The following is an 11,760-nucleotide window of genomic DNA, read 5'->3' as shown; positions in this document are numbered from 1 at the left end:
GATGCTGGAGTTAGAGCTCTGTAAGAGCTCCTTGGGGCACCTGGGTGGCTCAGTTGGTTGAGCATCTGACTCCGGCTCAGGTCGTGATCTCACGGCTCATGAGTTTGAGCCCCGCATCGGGCTCTGTGCTGACAGCTCAGAGCCTGGAGCCTGCTTTGGTTTCTGTGTCTCCCTCTCTCTCTCTGCCCCTCTCCTGCTTATGCTATCTCTGTTCCTCTCTCAAAAATAAACATTAAAAAAATAAAAAATAAATAAAGCTCTTAAAACAAGATTGATGAGCTTCCAGGTAGGTGAAATGTAGACTTGCTGGGGAAGGAGGGTGGCTGAGAGGCACGGAAGCTCTAAGCTTGCCTTTCCCCACACTTCTCCCTATGCACCCATCTATTCCATTTGGCTCTTCCTGAGTCCTATTCCTAACAATAAACCAGTGGATATAAGTTAAGTGTTTTTCTGGTTCTATGCCCCATTGCAAATTACTGAACTTGAGAGTCATTGGAACCCCCAGTTTATAGCAGGTCAGTCAGACATACAGGTGGCTTGGGACTTGGCAGTGATACCTAAAGTGGGGACAGTGCTGTGTGACTGAACCCCTAGTCTGTGAGGTCTGCCCTAACTCCAGATAGTATCAGAACTGAATTGGGTGCCGAGTCGTGTTGGAGAGGGGGAGAATTGGTTGGTGTGAGAAAACGCCAAGTTCCAGTAAAGGCCAGTCTTAAAGTTGTCTCCTATTTCTCCTTTTTACATACTACGTAGTCCTTCTGGATCCTTCTGGAACTTCAGGGGAACATGCTGCCTCAGGGCCTTATATTTTGTATTCCAGTGCCTGGAATGCCTTCCCCTACTCCCCACATAGCTCGGTCTGTTCCTTTTCCCCCTTAAACTGTTGCCAGAATTTGCCATAATTTCACCGAGACCTTTTTAAATTATACTTTTTAAAATAGTAGGAGCTCATTTCTGCACTGCCAGGCTCCATTCCCCAGTTTTCCTGTCCCTTTATTACCATCTGAAAGACCCTGAACTTTGCCTATTCATTATTTTTCCCTTTCCTATGAAAATGTAAGCTCCTGGAGGGCAGAGATTTTTTTTTTTCCCTGTCTTTTACTTCTCCATCCCCAGCACTTAGAACAGCGTAAGGCTCAAGTTAGGTGGGTCCTCAAATATGTTGAATGAATAAATAAATGAATGGAAAATAAATGCAAAATCAGAATGAAGCCCAGAAAAATAATGGGATAGTAAATTTTAAAGATAGCTTAAAAGATCTGGTCTAATTCATGTGACTGGAGTTCCAGAGGAATGTAATAGAATAGGGGAAAAAGCAGTATTGATTCCTGCATGTCAGTATGAAAATGACAACCCAGTAGAAAAATGAAAAAAAGGGGCACCTGGGTGGCTCAGTTGTTTAAGCGTCTGACTCTTGGTTTTGGCTCCGGTCATGATCCCACACTTTGTGGGTTCAAGCCCCGCATCGGGCTTCGTGCTGGCACCGCAGAGCCTGCTTGGGATTCTCTCTCTCTCCTTTTCTTTCTGCCCTTCCCCTGTTCTGTCTTTCTCTCTCAAAATAAATAAGCTAAAAAAAAGTCTTTTAAAAAAGAGATGAAAAAAAGACAAACAGGTACACTCAGGGAGAAACACAAATGTCTTAGAAAACAAAACATTATACCTCATTAGTACAAAAATCAGATACCCTTTCATGCTTACTGGATTGGCAAAAATTAAAACAGTATCCAGTATTGGTAAGGATATAATTCAGCAGTAATTCCCATCTGCTGTTGGATAGGATTGTAAATTGGTAACCTATTTGAAAATAAGCTATAGTAATTCCATTTTAAGCATATAAGCTGGAGAAATTCTTACAATAAGGAGATCATGAAAAATGTTTGTGTAGCATAATTTAGCTAAATCTGGAAACCCAACTATGGATTGTATTAGTTTCCTGTTGCTGCTCTAACAAATTACCATAAACTTAGTGTTTTAAAACAATATAAATTTAGGATCCTATCATGCCGTAGGCCGGAAGTCTGAACATGGGTTTTACGGGGATAAAATCAAGGCTGCCTTTCCTCTGGAGGCTCTAGGGGCGAATCATTTCTTGCCTTTTCCAAGCTTCTAGAGGCTTCTATGTTCCTGGCATGTGGCCTCTTTTGTCTTAGAAGCCAGCAGTGTGACATCTTCCAGTGTGTCTGTGACTCACACTCTTGTCTTCCTCTTACAAGGGTCTTAGTATTGAGCCCACCTAAATAATCCAGTATAATCTTACCATCTCAGGATCCTTAGTCATGTCTGTAAAGTCCCTTCTGTCACGTACAATAACATATTGACAGGTTTCAGGAATTAGGGTATGGGTACCTTTGGGTGGCATTATTATGCCTACCTTATGGTTCAACAGTAGAATAAATACGTGAAGATATTTTCATATAATGTAACATTTACAGTAGGGAAGATGAGTGTGCTACTACAGAACTCAGTATTTCGGGTAGATGTCAAAATGTTAACAAAAGAAGCACATCACAAAATAATTCCCAGAATAGATTCCATTAGTATTAAAGTTCAAAAACAACCCTCTAAGTATATTGTTTCAGGATATATCACATGTGATGAAATCACAAAGAAAACGAAAATAAGATATTTTACCTCCAGGTGCAGGGAATGGATGTAATTAGAAAGGGACTTAAAATAGCCATATTTCTATTTTTAAAAATTTTGGTGATAGGTTTTTGTCTTACTAGTTGTCTTTAAGAGTTAGAAATAAGTACGTGATAATTTTGTTTACCTTACCCCACCCCTACCACAATTTAAACATCTTTAAAAAATAAACTGTGGTGGTTTACTGACTAAAAATCAACAATTTAAGAAAAATTTATACGAAAGAGCAATATCTGGATAAAATATTTTCAAAACAGAAAGTTTTTGGTTCTTATTTCTACCCCTACCCTATCCCCATTACTTAGAATTTGAGGTTTTATAAATAGTAGGCTCGAGAAATGGAATGAAATTCAGTAGAATTGCTGACAGGATCTTAGTAACCAGGATAGTAAAGCGTATGGAATTCTAGAGCTAAAATTCTTGTTAATGATCCATTGTTCTTTAAAGAGGATATACCTCTGACTCTTTACGTTGTAGAGGGTTTGGGACCATGTTTACAGTCTTAGGGGAAAACCCTGAGAAAGAAACAACTAGGAAGTTCTGGTTTCAGTGTTCTGGTCATTCTTTGCATAGATTCCTCCAGTGGATCATATGAATGATCTTTAAAAGGCTGGGTCCCCTTTTTGCTTAAAATTTTAACTTTAATTGAGATAATTGTAGATTCCCTGCAGTTGTAAGCAGTAATACAAAGAAATGGCACCTATGCTTTATCTAGTTTTCCCCAGTGGTAACATTTTGTAAACGTACAGAGTGCAGTATTATCTGCTGTCTTCGGATGCCCCCTTGTCTCGTTTGTATGTGTATGCATTCTGTTCACTTGTATCACACGTTCAGGTTTGTGTATCCACCACCATAATCAGGATACTGAATAATTTCATCACCACAAAGATCCTTCCTCTTGCTCTTTTATAACCACACTTAACCTCCTGTCCACCCTATGCCTGCCCTCCAGCTCCTTCCTAGGTCTTTAACCTGGCAGCCAATCTGTTTTCCGTTTCTAAACTGTTGTAGAAATGAAACCACAGAGTATGTAACCTTTTGGGTTGGCTTTTTTCACTCAGCCTGATTCCCTGAAGGGGACGTGGATGTCAGTGAGTCCCGTTTTTAAATTTAGCTGAAGAATGTTCAATGGAAGATTTGAATTCTGAACTCCTTTTGTAAATGTCAGTTTCTGTTGCGTTAATGTATAATTTTGAGTAGTAGATAAAACATGAATTTTAAGTGTGACTGACTTAGGACTAAGTCTCATTGCAACTTTGGAAAAATTATTTTAACCACACTAAGCTTAATGCTTGTGTGTAAAATGAGGATAATGCCTATCTCATAGAAGATTTAAAAAACAAATGAGGTAACATGTAATGTTCTCAGCACCATGCCTATGGCATAAGGGTTCCATAAATGGCAGTTGAAAAGAAAGATCGGGCTTCTACAGCAATATTGTTGCAGTCTGTGACTTCTAGATTAATCTTGGAAGAAATTGCCTTAGCATTCCAGCTACTTGTTGGAATTCATACATACTTAGGGAAGGGAAGGAACATTTAATATATTTCTCTTTGGCCATTAAATAGTAATGCTTAGTTCTTCAGAATAGGTGTATCTCACCCTTCTATTGTGTTTTAGTTAATTGGCCACAGTAAAAAGTAAATGATTGCTTTAATGTTTTGGATCTCAATCAGCGAAGACTAGTTACCTTGAATTTAATAGATTATCTTTTTTATATAATATTACAGATTTGTTTAAGGTTGGAATATCAGCAATTCACATAGTTTAGATTTTATGTATGTATATGTATTCTTCCCCTCCACAGGTCACCGGTGTCCTGGATGATTGCTTGTGTGATATTGATAGCATCGATAACTTTAACACCTTCAAAATCTTCCCCAAAATAAAAAAATTGCAAGAGAGAGACTACTTCCGTTATTACAAGGTACAGTTACAATTTTTGATTCGTTGGTAGCAAAGGTTTTTACATAGCTGTCTACAGATGTGGCTTTTATGACCCTCTCGAAAGCCCGTTTTGACTTTCTCGTGCCCTCTGTGTGTTTCATCATTGGAACGTATTAAGTATTGTGGTGAAACCTGAAAGTCTTTTTGAACAGGAAGAACCTGAACCCTCTTCCTGTGTTTGGGGAATTCCTCATCTTTCAGTTCGGGTTTTGAGGCAGAGACTCCTTCCACGGAAGCTGAAAATGCCACAGACTTACTTTGTCCGCCCTCCTTGTAATTTCGGCGCTGCCATGGAGACACGTACCCGGTTCTGTGCCATGCCCATGACCGTGGCCTGTGTTAGCCACGGTAGCAGTACAAAGTACCACCGTGGCAGACGCTCCCTGGGGAGCTTGCTGGAGGGCTGGCCGCCCAGGCTGAGCGTACAAGCACCGTTCACAGTAATACTGTACAATCGTTCTCGCATCTGACAGTCGTCTCCTCTAGACCTTTACAAAATAACCGGTAACAGTTTAAAAAAATTTTTTTTAATGTTTTATTTATTTCTAGGAGAGAGAGAGAGAGAGACAGCGTGAGCAGGGGAGGGTCAGAGAGAGAGGGAGTCACAGACTGAAATAGGCTCCAGGCTCTGAGCTGGCAGTCAGCACAGAGCCCGACGCGGGGCTCGAACCCACGAACCGCGAGGTCATGACCTAAGCGAAAGTCGGACGCTTAACCGACTAAGCCACCCAGGCGCCCCAACCGGTAACAGTTTAAAGGGAGCAACAATAAGGCACATTCAAAAGAACAGCATTTTATATTCGAGAACAGTGTTTTATTTTTCTTATTTATTTTTTATAGTTTTTTTGTTTTTTGTTTTGTTTTTTTCTTTTAATGTTTAAAATGGAGAGACAGACAGAGTGTGAGTGGGGAAGGTGCAGAGAGAGAGGGAGACACAGATTCCAAAGCCTGAAGGCTCTGAGCTGTTAGCACAGAGCCTAATGTGAGGCTTGAACTCAAGAACTGTGAAGTCATGACTTGAGGCAAAGTTGGATGCTTAACCACCTGGGCCACCCAGGTGCCCCTAAGAACACCGTTTTAAAAGCTGCTGTTCTGTTTTGCCTGTGCTCTTGGGCTCAGTATTTAATTGGGTTCATAAGTTCTCTGAACAACTAAACAATTCTAAACTAAACAATTCTATTTGCACAAATATAAGGAAGTGATTGTTTCTCAAAGGAATATTAGAAGATGTTACAGAAGAAAGAAAAAGGAAAGTTGGATAGGCAAAAAGAACAATGTTCTAAAAAAATGTTCAAACCAATTTAACGAAATTACTCCATGTATAATGGGAATATACTCCTGTTCTCCCAAGGGAGGGTAAAGCAGTGATCTAGTTAATGGATTTGTCTCTGTGTCAAGAATATTCAGTGATACCTACTCCTTTTCTAGTTCTGTCAACCTATGAATTAAACAAAAGGGACATTTAATCACCACCAGAGTACTGTACGTGCAGCAGTGGCAGAAAGGAAGGCTAAGAGAAGAGGTAAATTTTAAGCATGCACATACATACTGATGATGGAGCAAGCAAGGATGTGCAGGTAGAACCCCCAGTCTGCAGGTCAGCTGGCTGCTGTTGGTATTTACGATTTCTGGTACTACCCGTTCCATTCCTTTAGTCACTGAGTATTTATTGAATGATTGCTCTGTGAGAGGCCCTGTTCTAAGTGTTGTGGATACAGTAGTCAATAACACAAAGACTCTGACTTCATGAAGCTTTTATTCTGATTAGGAAGTGAAACAATAAACAATGAAATATAATTTCATATGGTTGTAAGGTAAGTGCTATGGAGAAAAATAAAGTAGGAGATAAAGAGTAATTAATGGGGTGGGGAAGGTAGATAGCTTTATCTTTGGAGAGAATGATCAGGAAAGGAAGGTATTCATACTGTACAATTTGAATGAAGACCTACATAACGTGAAAACCATGACGAGACATGGGGGAAAGAACATTCCCGGGAAGGGGAGGAGAACTGCGGGTGTAAAAGTCTTGAAGGCAGGTATAAAGGTTTAGAGTGTTTGAGGAATAAGAAGACGGGTATAGGCTGGAGCAAAGTGAGTGAGATGGAGAGTTGGAAAAATGAATAGGGGCCAGATTAAAAAAAAAAAAGTTGGCCTTATTCACTACATAAGGATGTTGAATTTTAGTGTAGATGTGATCAGCTTCCGGAAGGATTTGTACAAAATAGACTGTAAGGGTGTGAGACAGGAAATAGGCCGTGTAGGAGGCTTCTGTGTGAGACCAGATAGAAGGTGACAGGGGTTTGGAATAGGGCAGGAAAGGTGAAACAGGTGAGAAGTGAGCAGATGAGCATGGTATCTAAGAGGTAACACCAAAAACTTGCCTGATGGAGTGATTGTAAGCTGTGAAGGTAGATGTGACATCAGAGATGAGGCTAAGTTGTGAGCCTATTACAAAAAAGTCTGTCCTGCCCAAGTTCATCTTATTCTAAGAATGCAGGGACAAGGCTTTTAGGTCTTCAGCACAGTTCAGCACATGTTCTTGATTTTTTAAAAATAGGAATAATGGGTACTTCCTTAACATGAACATTTTAATCCTAACACGAACATTGCCAGCATCTTCCTTGTTGGGAAATAGTAGAAATTTCCCACTTAGGTGAGGGACCAAGACAAAGGCACCCTTATCTCCTTTACTGTTGGGAGGGATTCATATATCAAAACAACCAGAGGATAAACATTTTTTAAGAATAAGGAAAACTATCTCCGTTTGTAAATGACAAAAGTTACTAGAAAGCTCAAGTAATAAAATTTTAAAAAGATAAAAAATGCATTAAGATTGCAGACTGTAAAGTTAATGTACAAAAGTCAGTGTCTTCATAAATATAAACAATAACAGGTTAGAGGGAATGATGGAAAAGAAATCCCCATTTACATTAGCAATGAAAAAAGATGAAATATATAGTAGTAAATGAGTCAGAAAAATGTGCAAGACCTAGAGGAGGAAAGCCTCAAAACCCTACTGAGAGACCCAAAAGTAGGCTTTAAGAAATGGACAGGTATCTCTGTAGCCTGAAGAATGTCCATGGTGTATACATTCAATACGATCCTAGTAAAAGGACCAGTAGCTTTTTCCTGGAGCTGGACAACTGGTCGCAGCCTCAGTTCTCTGGGAAGCAGATTCTGAGACCATGGTTAGTGTGCAGGAGGTTACTGAGGGACGGCTTGTGGAAGCGATGGCTCAGGGAAGGATTGGATGGAGGGGGAGGTAAAGCTGAGGGAGTTAGCCTCCGTGGAATCCTCAGGTGACCCTCTGGGAGCCCTGGAGATGGGATGGCCCCGCCAGAGCTGTTCCCACTTGCCAGAGAGGCCTAGGCCTCTGCAGCCCTCTGTCAGTCATTTGAAGGCCCCCGTTGGAAGGCATGGTGTGATCTTGTGCGAAGTGGCTGTCTTCTGCTGCAGCTGGCTGCTTGCAGCGCTTCTGGAAGTCGGGGCAATAAACCTTCTTGAAGGGTGACATGAGCAGCGTGTTCCAGTGTCCACCATAGTCTACTCCTTGCTCTGTGTTACTGGTTTTCTATTGCTGCATGACACATGTGTCTAAAATGTAGCAATTTAAAGCAGCATACTGAGAACGTGGGGCTTGGGGGAGACCTAAAGAGAGTAGGAAAGCACGGCACACTCCACGCGGGGGGAAGAGCGGGAGCAAAGGCCCTGACGCTGTGGTGTGTCTCATGTATCCGAGGAACATCGTGGAAGCCAGGGAACAAGGGCAGAGAGCAGACGGACCAGACCATGTGAGGTGTTCCTGGCCATTACAGGGACTCGGGTTTTGAACTAACCCAGTTTTTAGAGGTATTGGTTGTGGAGTGAGAAACCAAGGAGTCAACGGTGATGCCAGGATTTTGGCCTGCGGATCAATGGGTTGCTGTTTCCTGAGATGGCAAGAAGAATGTCCTGTGGACAGATCAGAGAGACGTTGGGCACGTACGCTAGCAGTTCAGGCAGCCTGCAGTTCCCAAACAAGGCTGTCCTCAGACATCCTGATCCCTCTGCCTGGGACTCTCCTCCTCCAGGGAACCTGTATCCCAGTCCTCCCCACTGTACGTGTGACTGGAAGGAGGCCTCCCCTGACGCCACAGTCAGAGGGGCCCGCGCTCCTTGTGTTGCCAGCCTCCATGTGTTTTTGCGTCTTCCTCTGTGACGTGGCTAATACTAACTTCATTTAATGCCTATTTATTGAGCTGTCTATTAAATATCTGAGGCACTGGGGATAAAATAACGAATAAGGCAAAATCTCAGTCCTTACAGTAGGAGATGCAGACCATCAGTACATGAGGAACAGATAGTGGTGAGTGCTATAAAAGAATATAAAACAATGTGTGGGGTGCATATTGAGTGCTACTTCAGAGAGTCCGGTCAAGGAATATCTCTGGCAAGGTAGTACCTGAGAGAGGTCTGGCAGAGGTGAGGGGAGCGGGCCGTGAGACATGGAGGAGCGACAGCCCCGGCAAAGAGAAGCCACTCTCAAGGCTCAGAGACAAGGAGCTGGGTCCGTCCCACACAAGAGGGCCAGCATGGCTGGAGGTAGGTGGGCGGGAGACCAGGTAAGCGAGGGCCTGGTGGCACTTGCTGCCGAGCTGGGAGTCCTTCTGAAGGTGCCGGGGAGCCACCCCCAGATTTTGAGCAGGGATCGGTACCGTCTGAATTATGTTTCAGAGAGGTCACTCTGGCTGCTCTGTAGTAGAAGCAAGGAGCATGGGTAGTCGTGGGATTCTGTCTCCCTCTCCCTCTCAAAATAAACAAACTTAAAAAAAAAAAAGCTGTGGAGGTGGTGGGAAGAAGTGGATAATGAATTGTGTGCGGAGGTAGGAGAGGGAAGAAATAAGAATAAAACTTTGATTTTTGGCTCGGGCAACCCATCTGGCAGTCCTGTTGAATCACGCTCTTCTGTCAAATTCAAAATAAGAAAATCCAGAGTTTTTAATGACATGGTTAAAATGGTCTGTTCCTTTCCTATGTCTGCCCTCATTCTCCCACTAAAAAGTGGTTAAGTTGTGTGTGTGTTTCAGTTCCCACAACTGTTCAAGCTCTATCACCTTATCCACATGCACCATTCTTCCAACTTTGGTCCATCCTAAGATACAACCTCCTCAGAGCCTGCCGTCAACCAGCCCCATTATTTTCCATCATGAAACTCTGGATTTTTGTTTGTAATTATACATGTGATTCCCTCCAGTAGACTCTCCCATTCCAGGAGAAAAGTGCTTTTTGCGTCTTTTTTTGCTCTCAGGTTTCCACGGTGCCAGACAGATAGTGGGTGTTTAGTGCACGTTTAAGTGGCCCGGTGCACGAGCGAACCCTCATAAGTAAAGTAACAGCTTGGTGCGAGAGACGTGAATGTGGTCGTAAAATGCTTTCCAAGGTCTGCAGATGAGCAGTGTACTTGGACTTGATTCCTTTTGGGAAGTGTCAGAGGACTAATAACAGTTATTTTTTAAATTAATATTACACCTGGGTGTCTGAAAACCTGCAGTCATTAAGATTTTCAGCTCTACAAATGACACGGGATAGGAAGCTTTTTCTTCTTACTCACCAGCACATCACTGGTGCCCACACAATGACACTTAGAGAGCTTGCGAACTGTGCCACACATTTCCTAATGTTAATCCAATCTTTCTCTCAAGGTTAATCTGAAGCGACCATGTCCTTTCTGGGCAGAAGATGGCCATTGTTCAATAAAAGACTGTCATGTGGAACCCTGTCCAGAGGTAAAATAAATTATAAAAACATTAGTAGGGAAAACGTTGCTTTCTCTTGGGCTTTTAGACAAGCATGAATTTTATATTTTATTGATGGATATAAACTTGTCATCAAATTCATAAACTGTCAGGCCTCTCCTTTTTAAATATTTTATTTATTTATTTTGAGAGGGGGCGTGAACAGGGGAGAGGAAGAGAGAATCCTAAGCATGCTCCATGCTCCACACAGAGCCCAACATGGGGCTCGATCTCACAACCCTGGGATCACGACCTGAGCTGAAATCAAGAGTTGGACGTTTAATTGGCTAAACCACCCAGGTGCCCCTGGCTCTCTCTTTTTTAGTGAAATTATTAAAGATTTTGTACTCCTTACCAAAATGGGTTTGAAGACCCATGTATGCAGTAGTATTGATGATTGGATGTGGAAGTATAGTATGATTCTAAAGCAGATGGAAAATCAGGGGCCTGTTCTAGGATTGGATCTACAATGACTCTTATTTCATGCTTTATTGAACACGCATTTTGTTTCATAAAGAAAGTAATGGTACTAGGGGCACCTGGGTGGCTCAGTCAGCTGAACATCCAACTCTTGATTTCAGCTCAGGTCATGATCCCAGGGTCATGGGATCCAGCCCTGCTGAGCGTGAAGCCTGCTTAAGATTGTGCCTGTCTCTCTCTCTCTCTTCTCCTCTCTTACTCTCGCTCTCTCCCCCCCCCCCCCCTCCCCCTCCTCCCACCCCCCCCCCCATCTCTCTGTCTCTCTGTCTCTCTCTTTCATACACACACATACACACACGGAGAATAATCCCCCTACTCCATTAATGATGGGCTTGGTCAGGTGACTTGCTTTGGCCAATGGAATGTGAATTGATATGTTTGCCACACTGAGCATACACCTGGTTTGGTTTGGCCTCTTGTACGCCTGTGATCTGTCATGAGAAGATGCCCAGGTAGCTGCTGTTCATACAGCCTGGGTCCCAGATTGAGAGTCCCATGAAGCAGACTTGAGCCCAAGCCACAGCCTTCCAGCACAGCTGCTGTACTGATTCACAGACAGACTAATGAGCAAGAAATAAGAGTATCCGTTGTAGTAATCACTGAAGTTGGAGACTATTTGTTAGTGCAGCAAAAGCTGACTAATACACTCTCCAAGCAAGACCTCCCTCCTCTGCTTATGAGAGTTCTGGAACATAGAGCTCTCAAGAACTTGGTTAGAGAACCAAGGACTTTTTATCATGCTTTAAATTTTTTTCTTTACAAGTCCATGTCCTCATGAGATAGTTAATTCCTTAAAGAACCATATCTCTTCCAGGTTCTTATAAAACTGGTTTTCAATATACTTGCTGAATACACTGTAGTACTGACCAGACAACTACAAATTGTAGCAATCACAAACTCTCAATCGCTACAGGCA

The 11,760-nt window shown here is 42.4% G+C and overlaps 1 protein-coding gene across 1 annotated transcript in view; it reads left to right on the top strand.

Moving 5' to 3' along the window:
* The first annotated feature begins 274 nt into the window (after positions 1-274).
* Positions 275-11,760, top strand: part of ERO1B (endoplasmic reticulum oxidoreductase 1 beta) — a 56,160-nt gene continuing 44,674 nt past the window's right edge. The window contains exons 1-3 of the mRNA XM_077751736.1: positions 275-286; positions 4,451-4,570; positions 10,272-10,355. Of these exons, the coding sequence (XP_077607862.1) occupies positions 275-286; positions 4,451-4,570; positions 10,272-10,355 (216 nt within the window). The remainder of the gene's footprint in view (positions 287-4,450; positions 4,571-10,271; positions 10,356-11,760) is intronic.

Source organism: Crocuta crocuta, unplaced genomic scaffold (assembly GCF_008692635.1).
Source record: "Crocuta crocuta isolate KB4526 unplaced genomic scaffold, BGI_CrCroc_1.0 scaffold59-1, whole genome shotgun sequence".
Taxonomy (NCBI): Eukaryota; Metazoa; Chordata; class Mammalia; order Carnivora; family Hyaenidae; genus Crocuta; species Crocuta crocuta.
This window is presented reverse-complemented; position numbering and strand designations above follow the sequence as displayed.